Below are 23,285 nucleotides of genomic sequence, written 5' to 3' on the forward strand. Positions count from 1 at the left end.
TCCATCCTAGTGGTGGTAGTTATTCGGTACTATTGCCTTCTTGACATACCCTAATGTAATATATTTTATCTTAGCAAAACTTATGTTCATTTATTTGATAAACCTTCATTGAACCTCTTGTACTAGACCCTTAGGACATAAAAGAAATAACTGCTACCCTCCCAGGAGCTCACAGTCTAGTCTGTAAGAAGATAGGCAAACAGACTATTACTGTAATTATTATACGATACATATAAAATATTCTGGAATGTGAAGGAAGGAGTTCATAATTCTGCAGGTTGGGTATTTGAAAAAGTCTGGGGAAAGTTTCACACAGGGAATAATAGTTGTATCGAGATGAGTAAGCAGAACCATTATAGCTGAAGAACTGGGTGAAGGTGTCCCAAGCAGAGGAACAGCAAGTGTAAATCATGGAACCTGAGAGGACGTGCCGTGCTCACTCGCCGGGTTGTAATTGTACACTCCCTTGAGTGTTCAGTCTAGATAAGCTCCTTGAGGACAGAGACTGTGCCTGTTTTGGTCACCATTGTATCCTGGAACATAGCAGATATTTAAGAAATACTTTTATAAACAAATACACAGATCCTCAAGAACGATCACCAAATTCTCCCGCACAGCTTGCCTCTCACGCCCCTTGGTGACACCTGATACTCCTCCTAGGGCTCCCAGACGCCCAGGAACACAGTCTGCAGTCACTGCAGTAGACCACAGTAGATCAAGATCCTTAGGGTTTTTTCTTTGTACTTTTTATATCTTTGGAATTACATGAATATTCCAAGTTGAGAGTGCTGTGTTTCCTTTACTCTTTGTCTCTAGAGGCAAAAATAACTTTTCTACGCACAGCTGTGAACTGCTTTTTACAGGATGATGTTCTGAATTATATACATTTTAATCAGTTTTAAATAAAAGGCATTGAAAATTATTTTAATTGTAATAATAAAGGTATTTCTTTTTGTCTCATATCTGTGTTTTCCAGACCGGCTGGAGAGCGACAGATCAGAAGGCTCTGGTCAGGAGAATGAAAACGAGGATGAGGAATAATCAACTCTTATTGGCAAGCACTTAGGTGTTCTGAAATTTGTATAAGACATTTATTATATTTTTTTCTTTACAGAGCTTTAGTGCAATTTTAAGGTTGTGGTTTTTTGGAGTTTTTCCCTTTTGGGGGGATAACCTAACATTGGTTTGGAATGATTGTGTGCATGAATTTGGGAGTGTGTGTAAAACAAAACTAGCGAAATGTTTTAAAAACTTTTTGCCATGTATGAGGAGTGCTAGAAAATGCAAAGTGCAATATTTTCCCTAACCTTCAAATGTGGGAGCTTGGATCAGTGTTGAAGAGTAATTTTCATTATAGTGAAAATGTTCAAATAAATTTCTACACTTGCCATTTGCATGTTTGTTGCTTTCTAATTAAAGAAGTTGGTTGTTTTAAGATATCCTGAATTTGACTATTTATTTAATGCCTTGCTACCTTGACCCACGTTTTCCAAATCTTTTCTTGTAACATGAGATTGTCTTTCTCTGTTCTTTTCTAGATTAAATAACCTTTTCTGTTTTGACTTGTGTGTGACAGAATCACATAGCAGAGTTTTTTTTCATTTCTCCTTCCAAAGTACTTTATCTCCACCCCAACTCAATCATCATCTCTCATGATTAGTGGTCCCTCATTACCTGAGTACAGGGGTTAGGCTATGAGCAATCCCAGAGCATCATGGATACTCACACACCATATCAGCACAAGCCAGTTCTGAGAGCTCTGGCTTCTGGCCTTCCTTTCTCCAACTTCTAGATTTCAGCTGAAAGTGCCGACCATCCAGTCTTCTAATTCCTGGTCTTCCTCCTCTCTGCTGCCCACCTTCACTCGACTTAAGCCATCTACACCCCGGTCTGTGTCTTACAGGTTACGCCTTGAAGCTGCTCCTGCAGGCGTAACCCTTCAGTCATCCTCCCTCCTGTCTCCTGAACTGTCATGCTGCTCACTCTGGTTGGGCCATGAATAGACTCACAGGTGTGGCCAGGCAAAGCATCCCTCTCCCGTGTGGGGACCAGGGACGGCTCCTCCCCGGAAGATGGCTGCAAGCCCAAGGACACCTGCTGCTGAGAGAAGACAGGTTGGCTTTCTGGATAGAGGAAAAAATAACTCTAGTTGGCTCAGTAACTTCAGTTGGACTTCAACATCTAGCTCTTAGCCTGGGCAGGACGCATATGTCTCCATATTAGGAATATGCTAAATGGTCAAAGGGGAAGAAAGGAGTGAGTTAGAAGTTTAGCCAAACAGGGCAAATGCATGATTTCCAAAAAGTGCCAGGTCTCAGTTTCTGGTACCCAAATAGTTACGTGATCTGCTCAAGCCACGTGACTTCTTTGGGCTTCTGTTTCCTCCTCCCTCAGATAGAGGTAGTCATATTTGCACCACCTATGTCCCAGGGGCTGTGTTAGGACCCCATGAGAGGTTGAAGGGTTTACAGAGTAACTGAAAAGACTACTTGCGGCGCATAATATGACACTACATTATATGATAGTAAGAGGGATTATGCTATAGAGAAGTGCTGGAAAACCAACAGCCCAGACTGGAGCACTCAGTGGGGTCAAGGGTGACTCTGGCCGGAAGAGCAGCAGGAGAAAATCAGTGGCGTTTGTTCACTCTGGCGCAGGATGTTGATAGTGGAGGAGGCTGGGCAGGTGGGAGTGGGGGGATTCTGAACTTTTTGCTCAGTTTTGCTGAGAACCTAAAACTGCTCTAAAACTGTTTTTTTTTTTTTTAAACCCAAACATTACAAAGTGGTATTTGTCCAAGGAATCAGGCCCCCTACTTTTAGCGATTTTGTAGTTTCGGTGGTGTATGTTACAAAGGAGCAGGGCAGGCCAGACAAGCAGTCAAGGAGGCAGCTAGGAGAGAAGACATTCTACAGAGGCAGAGTTCATGAGTCCTGGCTGCTTCCATGATCCAGTGTTTGTTGCAGTGGAGACACTGGACCCCGGGGCTCACTTACCCACTTAGAAAAGGAATGCGGCTTTAGTGGTGGCAGCTATAGGGTCAGATAAAGGTGGTGGGCTCTGTGCCTTGAGGCTGTTCCGAGTCTCTGATAATCTACCACCCGCCCTTTGACTTTGGTTATGGGATGGACATACCGAGAGACAGCACTGCTATTCATTAAACCTCCTTTAGAACTTTGGGTTAACAGTGTTTGTCTGCTGTCTCTTTCTTGGTCACTTCCAGGTCACTAACTGTCTTGCAGGAATTTATGAAAGACACATGGATAGATGTACCCAGGTGACTGTGGTATGGACTGTGCAACAGTTGGCCCCTTCCTGCTCAGTCTCCTTCCTCTTTTTAGCCCATGGGAAGGGAGGCTGGAGACAGAGACATGTCTGTGGAAAACAGGGGTGGGGGGTAAAGGGGGAGACACCCACCCAAAAAAGTCCACAGTCCACAAGCTCAAGCACAAGTTCACAATTTGCACAGCTATACACAGACCAAAAACCAGATACTTAATCAGGTAAACAAAACTAAGTATACTTTTACTTTTTTGATAAATACTGGTTTATAATAATCCTAAGCATTTTTTAATCTTAAAAATAAGCATCCAAAAACTTCAAGTGAACTGTATTTTAGGATCAGCTTGTCTTTATCTTGAAGGTTTGTTTTTAACCACCTTTGCATCCAGGGGTCCATTATCAGAACACAGCATAGGGCTCTGTCCCTTAAGCATGTCCACATCACGGACTGACTGACCTAGTTCCAGCCAGACAGGCTCTCTCCCCTGCACCCTCAGTGTGGCGGCGCCTGCCCGGGCCTGTGATCCTCCCTAGGACTGTCCTTTCCTTTGGGAGGGTCAGACTCACCAATGATCAGTGATACTTCAAAATGGTGGTGTCAAAAGGAAAAACAGAAGTGGCTTTTAATTCTTAAGCTGTTAATACTGCTCAGGAAAATGCTTTCTGAGGGAAATGAACACGGCTTTGCGTACTTTGTTCTCCTAAAGATAACAGCAGAACTGTGCTCCTGGTAACCTTACGCAGATGAGTTCGTGCTTTGAATTCTTTCCAGTGAATCCAGTCACCTTAGGCCTGCAGTTTTTTATAGGTCTGGCAAGCAGATATTCCAGGCTCCCAGACTCCTTGGTTTACAATAGTCCTACCTACCCAGTAAAGCCCTACTGGCCTTCTAATAATGATGACTGTTAACTATCCCTCATCCTCCTCGAGCTGCAAAGCTGGCTCTTTCCTTCTCTCAGTCACATGGCCAAGACCTGGCGTTTCAGCCCCGACCCTGGCTTAATCCCCTTTGAGACCCTGGACAATTCCCTTCACCTCCCTAGGCCTCCTTGGATTCTGTGTGTTCCCCTCCCCAACCCAGAAGGACGGTCCGGCTCTGCCCCCTCTTGTAGTCACACACGACTGTGTTCACAGCCGTTTTCCTTTGCTTCAGGGTGAAAAATGTGATTTCCCTTCACTCTCCCACGGAATTCACCTGGGGTTCTGTGTACACTGTGGGTGGCAGCATGGACTCCTGCCCCTGCACTGCCTCTTCCCTCAGGGGCTCGGAGAGTCAGAGAGTCTGAACCCAAGAGCCAAGGCCAAGCATTCACTGACACTGCAGGATGGGGCGGCCCTGAGACTCCAGGTCACATCTCAGGGAGAGCACCCCTTACTCAAAGCTGAGCTTGTGCTTTGATTCCAGATGCCACACCAGCCTGGGGCTCTACCATCTTCGATAGCCATTAACAGAAAAGCTCAGTTTCGCTCCTTCAGATCTCCTGAATCCCAAGTGCCACTTAGCCTTTACCCCCTCCTCTCTATCGTCTTCTCCTTTCTCACCACATCCCTTCATGCTGTACAGCAGATGTGACGATTCCTACGGCAGCAACCTTCAACACCTCTTATCTAGGATAACAGTTATCTTTTTAAGATTCTCACTTCTTGTCACCGAGAGCCCTGTAAAACAAGAAGAATACACCCACCTGCAGAGTGAAGAAGAAACAGCAGTGGTTCAGCATCAGCTATGCCCCAGGTACTGTGCTGGATGCTCTAATCCACATAATCAGAGGCCCCCCTGGATTCTGTGTCCCCACAGAGAAACAGAATACAAAGTTCATTTTATAGGTGAGAAAACTGCAATACAGAAAGATTGAGTAATTGGCCCAAGGACACCTTACTAACAAGCAGCAGTGTGGAATCCGAACCCTGCACTATCCCCACTCTATCATATCTGCAGTGAGATAAAGCATTTGGAAGTGCCCAACTAATGCCTAGCACATGACAGGCACTCAAATGTCTTAACAGGTCAGGCACTCATTATGTGCTAGTTCCCTGCCTCATCCTTTTGTAGCCACGTCACCTCCACAGTTCCTTCCAGACGGGAGATGGCTGGGGCTCAAGGCGGAACCCTTGTCGTGAGTATATCCTGTGGTCCATCCGTAGACCTGTCTCTAATCTGCAAGTATTTCAGGGACCAACCATCAGGATAGAAAAAATACTCATCTAGTTAAATCTGAACAGGCCAGTAAAGTCTCTCACTGTATCAAAGCACTTTTCCTCCCTCTCCTGTCCACCCCAAACTACCTTGGCCTATTGCAAACACTTAAGTCTCGCCGGTCACTCAGAGACTACACAGCAGCTCCTTAAATGAGAATCAAAGAACATTAGCACCAGATGGCCCTTGTCTTACATTCCTCGACCCCATTTCTCCAGCAGTGATTTGCTTAAGATCACACAGCTGAGCACTGGCAGTACCTTCAACCCTGAATGGGGTCACACTTGTAAGCAAGCTAGCTGGGTGGTCCTTTAAAGGCCAAGGACTGCAGTGGAGACCAGGAGCTCAGAGTAAGTGCTCTAAGCCAGAAGCAAACAAGCCTTCAGCTTTATCCCTAGCTCTTCCCGGTGGGAAACTGCCAGCGGCATCACAGCCACACTGCTGCCACCTAGTGTCGAAGGCCCTGAACTCCAGTCTTGGTGCGTCTGGCCTGGGAAAAGGCTAGGGATTGAGCTGTGTGCTCGGTGGCATGGGACTCCAGTGCCTTCTGGGTCACACTAGCCCCCAAACCTGGTATCTGGGGTATAGTACGGGGTGGGGGGGACCCAGTCAAGTGGCAATCTCTACGAAAGAAGCAGAGATGGGCAACAGTCCTAAACGTGGTCCTGTCAAAACCAGAAGATGCAGGACTGAGGTTTTTACGTGAACAAGTGGCCAAGTGTCCCACCTGCCACTGTCCACGTGGGCACCTCAGGAAGGCCTCAGGCTGCCGTAAAGCTAACGGGCCTGGGTCCAGCGGGGGCAGTTGGGGTTCTGACCTTCCACACTAAGGACAGGGGTCCTCAGAAATGCTCTCAGCAACCTCAGAGTGTGTGGGGATTATGTCCTCGCCCTCTCCCCATCCACCTCCTTTTGCTCTCCTTTCTCTCGCTCAGGCTGAATCAAGGAACATTTGAATTCATGAATATGCAAAATATGGTTCTAGCTGCCAGACACCCTCCAAGGCTTGGCTCAGACAGTCACCTCCTACATGGTGCTACCCCTGACTCCTTCTAATTGGAAATGTTCACCTCCCTCTGGAGCCCACAGTTCTTTCTATAATCATTCATTGACTTTGCAATTTATTAGCCTCAGTCTCTCCCAGGTCTCTCCCTATATTAGAGTGAAAACGCTTTAGTGCTACTACTCACAGAGCCTAGCTTGGTGCCTTGCACACGCTGGATGTGCAGTGTCTGGTAGATGAATAAATAAATGGACCTCAGTAGAAAAGAAGAAACGCACAGAATGCTTTCAGGAAGTGCAGTAATGCTAGATTGGCTTAGATTAAATCCTAGTGTATGTGAGCTAGTCTGGGATCCGCCGGTGAGGACTTGGGCGGGGGGTGGGGGCGGGTCTCAGGACTCTCTCCCTAGAGCCCAGCTAAGTACAGTCCAGGGGAAGCACTCTCCAGCCCCTGGGTTGCAAGTCACTTTGCGGCACTCAAAATGCCCTAAGGGGTGGGGGAGGTGTGGCTGGGCTATTCCAACCAAGAGGTAAAAGGTCCCTGCCCTGTTCCACCTTGGTGCATACTAGAAGCTCAGGAGTATGGTCCCTTTAGAAACTAGACAAGGACAAGTGCTAGGAAAAAAAATACATGCAGAAAACATACAATGCCCTCAGGTTTAGGAATGCCACCCAGTAGTGACAGCAGAGCCTGACTGATCTGCACATCTCATCAGCAGAACCCAAGGGTGAAACCACCCTCTGCCCCTTCCCACTCCCATCCAGAATGCAGACCAGTGGCTGGCACCCAGCTGACCTACAGGAGTTGCTGATGAGTTTGATCGCCGTGAAGGTAGCAGCCCCCAGGTCTCAGGAAGTCTTCTGTAAACTGCAGACCAGGGGACCAGCCAACCACTGGGTCTCTGCCACACAGCAGAGAGACACTGCCTCACTGAGAGCTAGCTAGACCCCAACGCAACACCACAAAAGTGATTCACTTTCTGGGATGGCTGCCTCATAGCAGACGCAGGCAGATCTCCTCAGAATCTACCCTCCGCTGACCACCAGGAATTCCGAAGGCGGGGAAAGGCCTGCACTTGGCTGACCTAATCACCCAAGCTGAAGGGCAGGCACAGCTGCTTCAAGTCACCACAGCCACCGCTCCAAGCCCACACATTCAACTGCCGTCCCAGCTCCAAGGGAGAGAGCTCTGACATACAAGTCACAATGCGTGGCCCACTTCCGCCTCTGAGGAGGTGCCCTCTGCCCCCATTTATGTGTCTTGCCGGCTGGCATCCCGTCAGAGCTGTGCTCTAGACATATCGGATCAGCCCACGTACCCGGGCTTGCAGTGCTTCACATGCCCATTAGAAGCCACACTCAAAAGCTGTGCAAATGTTGGTCCATGGGTCACTTTTTTTTTTTTTTCTAACTTACAAATTCAGAGAACATCAAAGATCAGAGTTAGAAATGATCCTGGCCACCATTCAATCCACCTCCTCACCCCCTTATCTTATTTTCCAGATGGCCTAGAGGTGACAGGGAGTCCCAATGACATGAGGAAGGTACGGCGGAAACGGGCCGGCACACAGGTTGCTGACGCCAGGTCCAGCGTTTCTTCAAGTCTGTCTCGTCTTACACTGCTCAGGGTGGGGAAACAGTAGCTGCTGCCTACGGGAGTATTCCCTGGAGGCCAGCTAATGGAAACAGTCCATCAAACATCACAAGCAGAGTCTATTCCATGAGGTTTTCCTAGGTGAAGGGGATTCCCTCCAACGATAACAGTATCTCTAGTCCCCAGCAGCGCTTGGCCCCCATGGCCCGTTCAGGCTCAGTAAGATCGTGGTTTTATCCTAACCAAATGGATTTTTTTGTTTTTTTTAATTCTAGAAATGAAACATCTGGTATCTGCTCCTTCCTCCTGTCTTTTACAGTGGTTTCTCCCTTCTTATGAAATAGCAAAGACTCAGTCACGAGGGAGGCGGCCCCGTCCTCAGCCACAGCAGCCCCAGGCCTGTTGCGTCCGTCCAGCAGCCCGCGAGCTGTCCCTACTAGCACCAGCAGGTGGCGCCACCGGAGGCGAGGTCATAACCAGGACCCCAGGGCGCAGCGCCTGGATCTGGGGAGCTCGGCTCCTGGGCTCTCCTCTGGGGACCATTTAGTGTCAAACTGACGGCCCCACAGGGTCCACATCAACCACGCAGAAGAAGCGCCATCCTCCGAAGTGCACTGGGAAGGGCTCGCCTCCTGAGGCCTCCGGGACAGTGCGTGGCTGGACCCCCAGGGCACCGGTTGTGCAGAGGAGGAAGTGACCCACGCGGTGGTCTCCTTCTAAGCCGTGGTCTCTAGTTCCCCTCTACGGCTCCTTCCCACCTCCCACAAAGTCTCAGCCACACCTCCGTCGGCTCTGCTTTGTGCTCTAGATGCCTCTGGTCCCATGGCTGGGACCTCAAGGAACCCACGTGTGGTCTCACAGAGACACGGAAGTCACTTACAGACATTGTTTTCAGTGTTTTTTTCTGATGGCTGCACACCAGATGTTGCTCCCGGGCCCTCGGCACAGATGGTAACGGGCATCCACCCTCACGTCTGCTCCGCGGCTAAAACGTTCCCCTCTTCGATGCTCTGCAGCTGCAGCCTCTGACTCGCGAGAGTTCTGCTGCCTCGGCGGCTCCCAAAGCCAACCCCGGGGACGGTCCGCGCTGCGAGCAAGACCCCAGGCAAAGCCTCCTCCCCAAATAAGTTGACTTTGGCTTCAGCCTCTATGGCTTTGGCCAAGCTGGCTGCGTAACTGTCCAAGGACTTGTGCACTTCGGCTTTCACGTGAAGAATAGGGTTCTTGGCAGCTTCTGAGAGAGAAGGCAGAAAAAAGGTTAGCGAGGGACCAGGACCATGGCTATCCCGGGATAGACCTGCTCTTGCTTCGCTGCCCCTGGGAGGGAAAGCACACCGAGGTTAAGGGTGTGGGTTCTGGAGTCACAGTCCGTAAGGTGACAATCCTTGACTCCCCTACTTACTATCGGGGAAATCTCAGAAGTAATTTAATCTAATGTCAGTTTCCTCATCTGTAAAGAAAAGATCATGGCACACCCCTTATGTCATCGGGTTCCCGTGATAATTAGACAGCTCTTCCTAAGGTGCTTTAGCCTAGGTCTGGCTCATAGAAAAGGCTTGATAAACACTTTCTATTCATGACATTCAAATTTTTACAACTTTGAAAGAGTTCTCTGGTCTTTCAGCTCCCCGGAGTGTGTAATAGCTTCCGCTCTAAACTTCCACAAACCTGAGTGTGGTCTCTGTCCTCGCCACCCTCGCTGAGAGATTCCCCAAAGCCATGGAGAACCTCAGGACTGGAAGGACGTTAAAGGTGCGGGTGCCCCTTCCCCCAGGATTAGGACCCCTGATGCCTAAAGTGCACAGGAGGGAGGGAGGGACGGAGGGAAGGAGGGAAGGAGGGAAGGAGGGAAGGAGGGAAGGAGGGAGGGAAGGAGGGAAGTAGGGAGGGAAGGAGGGAAGGAGGGAAGGAGGGAGGGAGGGAGGGAGGGAGGGAGCGAGGGGACCCTTCAATTTCACATCCAGGGCCTTATGACTATTAACCTCACTGCCTGTTTCTCTCCTGACATTTTGGGAGGAACGGCGTATCCCCTAGACCTCACGTTGTCTGGAGTAGGCAACTTCCACCCCACGCTCCAGGAGGCAAAGAGGGGAGGACCTCTGCCCTGCCACTCGCTCCCGGGGGGACTGACATGGTCTTACACACGTGCCTGCTCCCTGCCCTGCGAGAGAAGGCGCCTTTGGAACTGCCACCCCCCAACACGTAGGCCGGATGGGGCAGGCTTGGCCCTATGCGGGCTGGGTGGATTGCAGAGGGCTTCAATCCATTTTTTTAACACAGGAGTAACATATTATAAAGCCCATGAAGCTGCTAATCCCAGCTCCGTTCTCGAATCCACTTTGCCTGTAAAGCAGACGAGTTGATATCTGCCTCCTTGACATCCATGACCGCCCCTCCATTCATCTGGAATCAGGGAGGGGGTGGTAGAAGAGATAGGACAAATTATGAACCTAAAACTCTGAGCCGGCCCATATTTATTTTGGTACTCAGCATTTCTGAAGAATTTATATCTTAAAGTCCCCGGACCCTTCCACCACACCCACGTCTGGCCATGTCGGTGGCTGTCCTCACCACCGGGTGGGATTCAGAAGAAAAGAGATTCTTCCATCTGTGGGCAGCCTGGATGGCTCCTTTGTCACTCTTCTAATCAGCATATCTGGGTGGGAAACTAGACCCCAGTTTCCAGAGGCACCGAGAGTGCTGAGGGTTGAATTCAGAACAACTGGAGCAGAAAAACATAGGGACTGGATTATAGCAGAACTCATTCCTCTCACGGGATCCCCGCGCCCCCGTCAGCTTCAGAGGCAACAGGCCAATCAAGACGGCGGCCTTTGCCTCCGGTGAAGTCGGCGCACTCATTGGGCAATTACATCCATTTCCCACATGAGGAAGCTGAGGCTCAAAGAGGGCAGGTTCAGATTCATAACCACACATCATCCAGAAAGGAAAGAAACCACGGAGGGCTCAGAAACTGTTGTATCCAGTCGGGCAACTTCCTGAGGGAGGAGATGGGAATTGTGTGTGTCCGTCTACGTAGGCCACTGCTTGCCCAGCCTTAGACGCTGCTTGCTCCGAGAGCTGGAAGCCTAAGGACTCAAGTGAGACCGGCAGGGTCGGAGCAACACGGGGCTGGGCAAAGGTGGGAGCCCTGGTGTGCTGCGGATGGGAGCAGGCTGAGCCAAGGAACTTTCCTAAGATCCTCTCCTTTCCCCTGTTTCCCTGAAGCCATCAGTCACAGAAACCAACCTCTGATTTGTTCCACTTCATCTTCGAACGTCACCGAGCTCCGCCTCTTGGGTGGGCAAGTGTGGGAGGGAGGGTTGTCATCAGACGTGAAGTCTTCGAGCAGCATGACATCCGTTCCTAAAACCAAGGGCAGATTGTGCGCCTACAACAGGCAACACCAAGTCCTTCTCGCCACCTTTCTCGCCCTCGCTCACACGCCTTGCGTCCCTCTCTCCCCTTTCATTTATTCAAACCCACAATCGGGTGCAACCAAGTGCCCTGCAGCATTTGCCCAGGACACACACTGTCTCTCATCCCATTTCAGGGAGTTTGCAGCCAGCCACTGGGGCTGCTTCAGACACACCAGAAATACAGCAGCGCTATCCAGGTGGACGGGGTACCTGCCACGGCGAGTGGACTCAGAAGTGATGAGTCCACCGGACCTGGAATGGGGAAGGGCAGTCGGGCTGAGCGGAGGACGGGGCCCTATTAAAGGGGCTTTGTGTTCAGAGTGATTCTTCTTACAGTTTGAATTTCTATCATTCTAGTTAAGGTATGCTGTGCTAAATAAACATTTCAAACCCGAACATGTAAAGTTCTTTGGGGGCCAAAAAGGGATTGAGAAATATGCCCCCCAAAAAGTGGGGAAAAGGCAGAAAGGAAGGAAGTCCTACGAGAGAGAGCAGGGCAGGCGGGGCGGGGCTGGGGGGGGACCAGGGTGGGGAAGGGCAGGAGGGCTGAGCAGGACCCGGGCCCCACACCGGGGCAGGCGTTGGGACCAGTCTTGTTCTGTCTTAGCCTCCAGCTATCAGTCCTTCAAGGCCTTGGTGCTCAGGAAACTAGGAAGAAAGGGAAGCTGGGAGCTCCTCATTTGTTTTTGCAGAACAACCTGAAAAGGCGTGTTCCTCTAGCGGACTTCACAACATGGTGGTTAAGCACACAGCTTCCCAAATCGGACAGATCTAGGATCACAGGCAGGATATTTGGTCCCTCAGCATCCTTCCATGTCTACGAAATGGGGATCGTAATTCTCTCTACCTCACCGAGTTGTTGGGAGGATTCTGAGTTGAGACGTGTGAAGATGTGACACATTGTCTGGCACACAGCACGTGCCTCATCAGTGGAAGTCATCACTCGTGAGGACACAGCTAATAAACAGCGGGGCTGAAGCTCACACCCCGGTCTGTGTGACCCCAAAGCCCATGCTCTTTCTTCTGCCTACCACAGGGGTCCCCAACCCCCGGGCCGCAGATCGGTGCCGGGCTGCAGCCTGTCAGGAACCGGGCCGCACAGCAGGAGGGGAGCGGCGGGCGGGCGAGCGAAGCTTCACCTGCGGCCCCCCCGTCGCTGGCATCACTGCCTGAGCCATCCCCCCCTCCCCCGTCCGTGGAACAACTGTCTTCCACGAAACCGGTCCCTGGTGCCCAAAAGGTTGGGGACCGCTGGCCTACGACACTGTCCCCTTACTCCTTTTTGCCTGGTCACCTCCTATTCACTCTTCAGGTTTTAACATCACTTCCTCAGAGAAGCTTTTCTAACACCGCCCTCCCCCCGCCTCGACAAGTTCTCCCCCAACAGGGGGCACATACAACTCCGTTCCGTGTCCTCACGGCACTCGGCTTCCCCTTCCATAGCTCTCATCACCCTTATAACCCTTATTAAAAGCAGAATTATTGAGGTATAATTCGCATCCCACACAACTCACCCATTTAAAGCACACGGGATGGCCGTCTTTCCCACTAGACGGAAAGCCCCGTGAGGGCAGTTTACCACTACATCTCCAGAACCTAGCGCAGTGTCTGCTCAAAGCAAGGGTTTGGCAAGTAAATATCTTTTAAACGAATGAATGTCACTGTGCCTCTGGATTCCTGCTGGTTGTCTGAGAAGAGGGAGAGAGCCTGAGGAGCGACAGAGACCCTCCCGTCCTTCAAGTCACAGGAGGGACTCGGGCCTACAAGGGAGGGTGTTACCAGTGGTTCAACCCTCCGGGCTGCCAGTGGGAGAGCATCCTCAGGGAATGTTCTGCCCCTGGGGAAATGCTCCACGACAGGAGGCCTGGTCTGGGTCCCTGCCCACGGCCGGTCTCCCCAGAATTCCGTGACACAGGCTCAGGCCAAGAAACACAGGTCAAGGCAGAGAGGAGTTTTCCAAAGGTCCCGGCAGGGGAGATGGAGGAGCAGGGAGGGAAATGCCCACAGACAGCCTGCTGTCGAGGTCCAGGAATCAGCACCCTCCCTTCACGCCCAGGACGTGGACAGACGGCAGCCCCGGGACGGGGTGCTTCGTCAGCTCCATGAATGACGTAGGGACACCGACGGCCTCTGTCCACGAGCCTCTCATCCAGTCATGAGCTGGCAAGCACGGGGTGTGGCACTTGGGTCCCCAGAGCGGCCGGCAGCAGACTGTGACATCACAGAGCTTGCCGCTGGGGGGAGGAGTCCTGGGCCTGCGCCATCCCCTGGGCAGCAGCTACAGGGAGGGTCTGGAGAATGCTGGGGGAGATGTGTTTCTTTGGGGAGACCGAGTTCCCCATAGGCAGGTCGCAGGGCATCTAATGATGGTGACAAGGTATCCGACCTGGTCGGAACTGCCCTCGATAGAGGGACGGCTGCCCCAGCTCACAAATGGACAAACTCAAAGGTTTAGAAAGAGACTGAGCAGCTTGTCTGAGATAACACAGCTCTTAAAAAGTCAATTCGAACTGAGTGAACTGATGAGGATGATTATAATTTTTGTGACTTTCTGTTTGAATTAAAAAAAAAAAAAAATCCCACAAGGACTCAGAGGCAAAGAATACAGAAATCAATTTTCACTGCAAAGTAAAGGAGCTGTTACAGTGGAGGATTACTGGACTGAATGTCAATATTATGACATAGTATGAGTGTGTTTCGTGTTTGGTAATTGCAATCATTGTTGCTTTTGTTGTGGTCATCCATGTACAATGCTTCGTGTCAGTCTATTTATCTCTTGTAAAAATAAAATAGTGTGTGTGTGTGTGTGTGTGTGTGTGTGTGTGTGAAAAAATTAAAAAAAAAAAAAAAAAGTCAGTTCGAGACTGAAAACCAAGCAGGTTGACTCCGGAGCCTGCACTGGACGATGGTTATTATAATTCAAGTAACAACTGACAATCATTTAGCACTTTAACTTTTCAAAGGCTTTCACTCAATTCGAATCTCACAACAACCCTGCATGGCAGAGAGAACAGGAGCCGAGACCCCCACTGCAGAGAGGAGGAAACTGGGGCACAGAGATGCTGAAGAGCCGGGACTGGACACCCAGACCCTTGACTCTCGCCCCTCCACACCCTGGGAGACGTCCCTCTCCCCACCAGCTCCCAGCCGGCAGGCACTGGGGCAACGCGACAGGTGAGGGGCTTACCTGAGTCCTGAGAGCAGCTGAAGCCGGTGTCCCCCGTGCTGCTGCTGTTCCCCAGGGGCTGCCCGCCGGCCATGAGCGCCGTGAGGTGTGGGGACAGGCCCAGGTCTGCAAGGCAAGGTCGGCACTGACCGCACCATCCACGGCCCGCCCCGTCCCCAGGGGCCTCGCCTCCGCCCCCGTCCGCTCCATCCTCCACGCGCTGAGGACGCGAAGCTCTTGGCTGCCCTTCCTTCACTTCACCCCTTGTTCCTACCCCGGGGACTCTGTGACAGGATTCCCTGGGTGCCCCCAGAGGGGACGCGCTCGTGACAAACGTCAAACCCCGACAAGGCAGGTGGGAGAGAAAACGAGGTGAACAGTCCTCGGAGAAGATCTTCCAGTTAAACACGGGTGTGTGTTTAACTCCCGAGATCCTACCTGAATACCAAACGGGATGTTTTTTGAAGAGGCCGAAACCCCCAAATGGAGAAGATGTTTGTAAGTTGGAAGGCGGTGGGGTGGGCAGTGAAACTAGCCCAGGAAAGAGCCGAGGCTGGCAGAGGGGGAGGCCTGGAAGGAGGCCCCCAGAAGCTCAGGAACTGGAGGCCCGGAGTCTCTGCAGGCAGGTGGGGCTTGATGGAAAGTCTCTATGGAAAGCAGTGGGTCCCCTCCACTGCTGTTCCCAGTTCGGGGTCCAGGCTCCTGCCCCCTATGTTGGCAGGAGAGTGGGCAGAGTGAACTGGGGGACTCTGGCCTTAGCGACACCAGGCACATGGCAACGTGGCAAAAACCGAGGGAACAATGAGAGGCTACACAGTTACCAGTGGGAGCCCCGCCCCACTGCCTCACCTAACCTGGGCAGGAGACCAGAGACCCCGTCCCCAGGGAAATCCAGCCAGCCAGAGAGAAAAGCCCCGCAGACACCAAGAGCTGGGCGCCCCGTGAGACGGCCCAGTCCCAGCACCGCCCAGGGCTTCCCGACGGCTTTCCTGGGCCGACTTACTAACCGTAAGGGGGCAGCGGAGAGCACCAGATACTTAAGGAAAGGCACTAGCAGAGATGGGGAAATAAAAAAGGAAGGGAGGAAGGAAAGAAGGGAGAAAAAAGGATGTCTCCGGAGACAATGCAGGGAGCTTAAGAAAACAAACAGAATTCTAATTGGGTGCCCTTAGAAAACTGAGAAAATAATGAATCCATGAACAAAAGAGCTGGAGGCCATAAAGACCATGGAGTTAACAAAAAAGGCACTCCTAGCAATTAAAAAAAAGCACAGAAAAGTCAAACTCCTCCCATCTCATGAGGAAGACCTACCTACCTGCCACGAAGGACCTGCCATAAAGGACCACCAGCGTCCCCCCGCCCCAGCAAACCTACAGACAGGGGACGCCTCCACCCTGTACCTTCATCCTAATTCTTCTGAGGGGACAAAGCGACATGACACACATGCTCTCCTTTCTCCTTCAGAGCCACGGAGGAAATGACGGGGGCTGGACCTGTGCAGTCAGAGCACGCCACTCTCAGAAGCTCCCTGTCATGACCTGTGGGGAGAGCACTTGTGCAAGGAGCCTCCCCCTCTCCTGGGGGTTGGTGTGGAGGTCTGGGGCCAGAGAAGAGCCCGAACATGATCACCCACCTCCAGGGTCTTGGCCTCAGAATATGACTATGTCTCAGCTGGAAGCCCGGCTTCCGCTGGGGGAACATCCACTGCCAACCGGGACGGCTGAGGCCACAGTGGGTTCTGGACACCGTCTCTGAGGCTGCAGTGAGAGCCAGGCGCAAGTCCTGGTCTCTACCAGTGGGAGAAATCACTGGAGCCAGACCAGTGCGGCTCGGCGAAGAGGTGTGGCAACAGGGCAGCCAGGAGGCAACTCTCTATTCTGTGTTTATCCAGCGTTTTACCACTGGAGAGTGGACTCAGTTACCCTGAGTTTTTTCACATGCAACAACAACACATCTACTGGGCTGGGCCCAATCCAACCCCTTTCACAACACTCTTTTTTAAAAAGAAAGAAAGAGAAAGGCACAAAACGACAGGCACAGGGATCAGATCAGAAGCCTGGAGTGGCCAGAAGAGTCCTGAGTGCCTTTGAGAGGCTAAAAGAACAGAGTGCGATTCTGGGGTGACATTGGCACTTTGAAGCAACCAGAAGATCTCTAGGTGGCACCAGGAAGGGAACTTGGTAAAGCAAGGCAGGAAAATTCAAAGGCCCCAGCGCGTCTCCTTCCTTCCCTCCAGCCCAGACCTCACAAGGGCCCTGAGGTGGGGCATTTCCCCTGAGCAAATGGGAGTCAGCGTCCTTCTCTGCAGAAGATAGCTGGGAAGGCTCTATGCCCCGTTCCAGGAGCTTCAAGCATCACACGAGTGCAGCATTAGGAGAGGCTGCCCCCCCACCATGCCCAGGCCTCCCTCGAAGCCTGGGTGGGGCTGCTATCTGGGCTGCCCACCCCAACTGGGCTGGCAAGTGGCAGAGTTGCTGGAGAAGCCTGTGGCCCTTTCTCCTGAAGGCCCCTTCTTTGCTCCGATCACCTGTAGCCACCTGTCAGCTTTGGATTTGTAGTCTGGCCTCCCAAGACCAAACGTAAGCACTTAGCGCACCTTTCAGCACTAGAGTCAATGCCCACTCCAGGGTTGACCTACCCACCATGAAGTGGTCCTGCCTGGCAAACCCCAGGGAGGCCAGAGATCTCAATTCCTAGGGGAGCCCCACGGGAATCTGCTGATGAGACGTCACCAGCAGAACGTATTGTGATGGCCCGGTGACAGCTGGCACCCAGGGAAAACCTAAGCTGCTGCACTTCTTCAGTTTGGGGCTAATAGAATGAGAAAACCAAAATCCATGGATTATGGCTGAAATCTACGTATGAAATCAACATGACCGCACGTGTAAAACTCCCGGCATCCCAGAGTCAGTAGGAAAGCTCCAGGTGTGTGTGTGGAATGCCACTGCACCTGTGCTCACAAGCACTGTTAGGAAAGTTTATAATTCCATGTACTGAATCCTTTGGTGAAAACTTTGCAGATGCCTATGCAAACGGAGAGGAACAAGAGCGAGAGAGGGCCTCCGAGCCTTTTCTTGCTGGCTTTGGAACCAATCTTAACCATCCTTCTTTCGCTGTGCTCACAGGAGAGCACGTGCATTCTCTGAGTGGGAGGGAGGTGGCCTGAAGCAGGCTGGGGCAGGGAAAGCCCACTGGGGTTTAGGCGTCTGCTGCAGATGCAAGTCATGCCCACAGAGGGCGCCAGACCAGGGTCCGGTCGCAGCCCCCAGTCCCTCAGCCAGAGGGACCAGGGATGCGAGGTGGAGGGCAGAGTTCTCCCTCCTGACCAGAAAGGCCGTGGGCATTCCTGGCATGGCTGGAGCAGGGCGCGGAGCTGGGGTGGGCACTCTCTTTCCAACACTCCTGCTGCTGCTGCTGCCCACCTCCTGAAGTCAGGGCACCCCGGGAAGAGGCAGCAGGGGTGCCCCCAGCTCCCATTCAGGGGCAAGGCCAGCAACTCAGAACCCATCATCCCACACGCTCTTCAGCCCAGACACATCCCACAAGACTGCTTTTCCCTCAGTGAGGAGACTTCTCACTGCCTTGGACTTGCCAACCCAACCACAGCTGGTGTTTTCCGCCTGTTCTCACAGCCTCAAAAACTCTTCCAGGATCATCTCAAGTGGCCTGCATGGACAATCTTGGCCCCCCAAAGCAGATGTTTCTTTCTGTTCTATCTACCCTCTCCTCCTCCATTCTCCTTCCTCATTTTTTTCCCCTCCTCATTCTTAACTTCATTGGAATTGAAAACATTTAATGTTTTTTTTTAATTTTTTTTTTTTTGCCTAGAAGGTAAGTGATTTTACAAAATCTGAACAAATAAGTTAATCAGTGAAATGAAACCAAGCCCTGAATGTACTCCTCCTGGCTCACAAGTCACACTTGGAATCATGGTCTTGCCAGTGGCAGGGGGTGGGCATTTCAGGAATTAAAATACTGGGGTCCTGAGAGATTTTTTTTCTCCTATAGTCAAAATAAAAAGTCCCATAATTCCTTCCTTTCTCAAGAAGGAACACTCCATCAGTCCCTGAGATAAATCAGTGACATTGGTTTGTTTAACTGCCACATGGAAAAGACTCCTCTCATCACTACCACTGAATATCATGATAATTAAGAGTTGTTATTTCTTTCCACTCTCTTGGGAGGGTAGGTGGAAGACCTATTTCCTGAGGAGGAAAAATCATCTCGAGCAGCGTGAACTGCCCAAAGTCATCTGGCAAGAGACTAGAACTGCCGCCTGAACTGGCGCTTTCCTTGAATATGATCTGATAAGTGCCCTCAGAGTCTCTCTTCCAACAGTCTGTCCAGACGACAGTCTCCCTCAAACAACACAGTCATAACTGCAGGGGCAAGACCCACCAGTGCATGCTACAAACAGTGGGAGCCTCAAAATATCTCCTATGTTGTACTCACTAATGACTATGGAAAAAAACGGTGAATTTACAGTGGGGAAACCTTAACTGTAGGGACTGAAAGTACTCTCCACCAAATTCATACACTGAAGCCCTAACCCCCAGTGTGATGGTATTCAGAGGTGGGTCCTTGCGAAGGTACTGAGGTTTAGAAGAGGTCATGAGGGTGGGGTGCTTATAAGAAGAGACCGGAGAGCTTGCTCTCTCCTGTCCCTCTCCCCAGCCATCCGCCATGGGAGGACACAGCAAAAGGACAGCCTGGAAGAGGGTCCTCACCAGAACCCAACCATGTTGCCACCCTGACCTCAGACTTCCAGCCTCCTGAACTGTGAAAAAATGAATGGCTGTGGTTTAAGCCATGCAGTCTATGGTAGTTTGTTGTAGCAGCCCAAGCTAAGACATCAACCGAGAGATCAGGGTAAAAACTAGCTAGTAAGAAGACCTACTGACATATGTGCCCCTGGCATGCTCATTAGGAAGAATACATCACCCGCCCAGCCTGCCTGCCAAAAAGGTATTACCTCATTGTGACCCTGAGAACACATGAGCTACATGCAAATTGAGAGGCCTTCTACAAAATCCCCAATCAGGACTCTACAAAAAGTGTCAAGTCATGGAAGACAAGGAAAAAAAAAAAAGACTTGTCAAAAACTGAAGAAGACAAGGGAGATGTGACAACTGAATACAACGTGGGATCCTGAACTGGATCCTGGAACAGAAAAAAGGACATCAATGGGAAAATGGGTGAAATCTGAGTCAAGTCTATAGTTGTTAATAGCACTGCACCCCTGGCAATGTCTTAGGTTTGATAGCTGTGCTACGGTTAGGCAAGATGTTAGCACTAGGAGAAGCTGGGTGGATGGGTATTCTCTGTACTGTTTTCCCAACTCTTCACTGAGTCTAAAATTATCTCAAAAGAAAAAGGTTTAAAAAAAAAAATCTATCCCCAACTAAAAAAAAAACAATCTATCCCCAGAGTAATTCCTCTGGGTCTCATCAAAGGGGATGGGATCATGTCCAGAAACTGTTAGCTCCGAAATCAATTATCAGACGGAGGAGCAGCTTTACACACACCAGATAGTGGCATTTCAATGAGGGAGTGGAGGTCCGCCATCGACACATCCTGAATTATTAGGGCCAATACGAGGAAACCACTGACCTGTGAGGAAAGGCCCAAGACAGAGTATGTTCAGGGGGGGCAGCTGACGAGGGGAGGAAGTGCTTTAAAGAGGACCCTGCCTTCAAGGAACACTGAAAGGTGAAGGTAGCCTGGTCCAGGGCTTGGGTTCTTTTTTCTCTAGATAGAAGTATCTATCAATATACTCTCCAGGCCAGCGGGCCATGGCTGCGGTCACAGAACACGGATTTCTGAACTCTGGTGCACCCTGCCTTGAACTGCCGAGCTCAGGAAATCTGCTTGGGAATCACAGCGGACACTCTGGGATGTTCCTTCCCCAAAGGAAACCTGTGTTTTAAGCCCTGAAGCAGCAGTCAGTCTGAGACCTCGCCCATCAACCTGCCCGAGCGCCTGCGGGACCACAGGCTACACCCGCCTGAGGGTGGGCATCCCTTCCCTGCCAAGTTCCCAAGTTACCTGTGATCCTGTTGGAAATGCTGAAGAGCCTGGAAGTCCTCTGCCGCTGCACAAACGGTTCCCGGTAATACCGATCCCCAAAGCACATGCCCAGTAGTTCCTTGCGAACCGTCTTGTTCCAGAGTCCATAGATCAGGGGGTGGCAGATGGCACTGGTAAAGGACAGCCAAGTGGCCCAGGTCTCCAGGGTTGGGGAGACATAGTTCTTCCCCCAGAGGGCCTCAGAGGTGATGACGACCATGTAGGGGCCCCAGGTGGCCATGAAGGCACCAATGACCACCAGGATGGTGATGAGTGCTTTGCACTGGTTGGCCGAATAGACCACGCCCTGAAAGGCGTTCTTCCTACTGCCCGAGGAAGAGGTGGAGGTGCTGGAGTTCTTCCTCCCGTTCCTGTGCACGTCCTCCTCCACAAGGACCACGGTGCCACAGTGCACCTTGCGTGCCTTGACCCTGGCCACGCGGAAGATGAAGCCATAGCACACCAGCATGACCAGGAAGGGGAACAGGGCACACCAGATCTGCCAGAAGGCGGTATAGCCAGGCTCCCGGTGCCACGCGGCCACACACATCCACTTGAACTCGTCAAACTCCACCGATGACCAACCAAATAGAGGTGGCAGGCAGCCGACGAGGGAGTGAAGCCAGATGTAGGCAAGCGCCACCACGGCCCGGTTGCCTGTGATCTTCATGGGGTACACCATGGGGTACAGGACGGCATAGTAGCTAGAAAAAGAATGGAGGCAGGTGAGGGAGAGGAGTCAAAACAGAGAAGACACACCAGGAGGGGCACCCACTGCTCTCCCAGGTGGCGAGCTCTGCTGGATTTCTCTCATTCAACACTGCCACGGGCTGAATGCTTCTGAAAGCAGCACCTTCTCTCAACCCTCCCCGGACAGGTCACAGACTGGCCATGTCACACAGCTCCGTGGAACTCTTCACCGGACAACGGCTGGACACCAGGGAGAGCACAGAGCTCAGGCGGCCCTGCTTCCAGAGCCCACTCGTATTTGGGGGTGTGGTGAGTCTTCAGGCATCTACAGGAGTTCTAAGGGATCATGCATCAAGCCAGATCACTCCTGTGTTTCTGACAGTAATCCTTTTAGATCCGTTTTCAGAGGGTCCTCAGAAACCAGAAGAACATCTAAGGATTATGGGGTACATTCGTTCAGGGAACGTTTACTGAAGGCCTGCCACTGTGCTGTGCACCGGAAATACAGGTAAAAAGATGCAGGGGGAGACGGACACACAAGCAGCGTATGAGGCCCTGGAGCAGAAAGGGCTGTATTTAACCCTCACAACACGTCTCCAGAGGGACTGGCATTATCATTATCCTCATCTTAGCAGCAGAGAAAGGATAAATAATCTGCTCTAGATAAGGAAGGGGAAGAGACAAGATAAAAACCCAGGCAACCTGACTCTACAGTCTCCAGCGCACATGCCAGCAATTCCCTGCAAACCGTCTCGTTCCGGAGTCCACAGACCATGGCTGGTTCCTAACCCCTCAGCTCTGTGCAGAAGGAGAGAGGCCTGGAGAGCTACTGATTCGTAGTGACGGGGCATCGGATCCAGGCTGCAGGGTCAGGGCGGGCTTCCTGGACCAGACGGCACACAAACTCAGGTCTTGAAAGGTCAGAGGCACTGGCCCAGGCACAGCTGAGGCAGGACGCCAGGCTTGGCGAGACGCGGAGATGTACCTGAGCACCGGCTCAACGAGGAAGCTGCCTGTAGCTCACCCAGGCAGGCGCGGGGGGATGGTGCGCGGGGAGAAGAGGAGCCAGGGGGCCGGCGCGAGCCCAGCCTTGCCAGCCAGCTGAGCTCTGACCCTTTAACTGGAGTGGATGGGAGGATTTAGACCATGGGGTTGAAAGCAAACCACCAGCCTCCCCATCCGGACATTTCATCCAAAGGAAATGTTCTTTAATGATGGGGCTTCTGCGTGAGGGTGACGTGTGGCGGGACAGGGATGGCCACACTGAGGACCTTCTTGAGTCACCCCTGGGCACTAGAGCTCAGGGACAGGGGCCATGGCCCGAATCACCACCTGCCGCCTGGGGCAGACTCTCAGGGAGGGGCTGTCCCCTCAGGCTATACCCTGTATGAAGGGCCTTCCAAATCAGAGGCAAGACGGGGACTGCTGCTCTCAAGCCTCGAGGCCCCACCAAGGTCTAGCCTGGAAGGAGTGTTTCTGAGCGTGGAGCCTGATGAGAGGAAACCACCGTGATTATGGTATGGATTACAGAACCCCTGCACAGAACCTGCGGTAAAGCAATTCCTGTCTTATGTTGACATCTGGGTTCGCATCTTGCAAAGGCCGTGCAGCCCCGTGAAAGCAGCATGCCTTTGGAGTTGGCAATCCCTGGGTTCAGACGGCGACTCTGCTGTCCACTAGCTGTGTGACCTTGGGTAGCGGATCTAACCTCTCAGAGCTCCAGTTCCTTTACCAGGAAGATGGGAATCACAAAACCTCTGGCATAGATCTGCTCCAAGGACAGAATGGGCTAGAGTGGGGGGCAAGGGCTGGATGGGGCCTCCCTTTAGACGGCAGGGGGGACAGAGCTGGGACATTGTGCACTGACCTTTC

The 23,285-nt window shown here is 51.8% G+C and overlaps 2 protein-coding genes across 11 annotated transcripts in view; one reads left to right on the forward strand and one right to left on the reverse strand.

Moving 5' to 3' along the window:
- DCAF6 (DDB1 and CUL4 associated factor 6) overlaps window positions 1-1,439 on the forward strand; it is a 166,118-nt gene extending 164,679 nt beyond the window's left edge. For all 7 annotated transcript variants that reach the window (XM_059935645.1, XM_059935654.1, XM_059935662.1 and 4 more), the window contains one exon: window positions 977-1,439. In XM_059935645.1, the coding sequence (XP_059791628.1) occupies window positions 977-1,041 (65 nt within the window). In that variant the 3' untranslated portion in view covers window positions 1,042-1,439. The remainder of the gene's footprint in view (window positions 1-976) is intronic.
- A 7,268-nt stretch (window positions 1,440-8,707) lies between these two features.
- GPR161 (G protein-coupled receptor 161) overlaps window positions 8,708-23,285 on the reverse strand; it is a 47,497-nt gene continuing 32,919 nt past the window's right edge. For all 4 annotated transcript variants that reach the window (XM_059903362.1, XM_059903381.1, XM_059903371.1 and 1 more), the window contains exons 3-6: window positions 20,703-21,427; window positions 14,679-14,783; window positions 11,322-11,438; window positions 8,708-9,309 (exon numbers count right to left, since the gene is read on the reverse strand). In XM_059903362.1, coding sequence (XP_059759345.1) covers window positions 9,044-9,309; window positions 11,322-11,438; window positions 14,679-14,783; window positions 20,703-21,427 — 1,213 coding nt within the window. In that variant the 3' untranslated portion in view covers window positions 8,708-9,043. The remainder of the gene's footprint in view (window positions 9,310-11,321; window positions 11,439-14,678; window positions 14,784-20,702; window positions 21,428-23,285) is intronic.

The sequence above is a fragment of the Balaenoptera ricei genome, chromosome 1 (assembly GCF_028023285.1).
Source record: "Balaenoptera ricei isolate mBalRic1 chromosome 1, mBalRic1.hap2, whole genome shotgun sequence".
Lineage (NCBI taxonomy): Eukaryota > Metazoa > Chordata > Mammalia > Artiodactyla > Balaenopteridae > Balaenoptera > Balaenoptera ricei.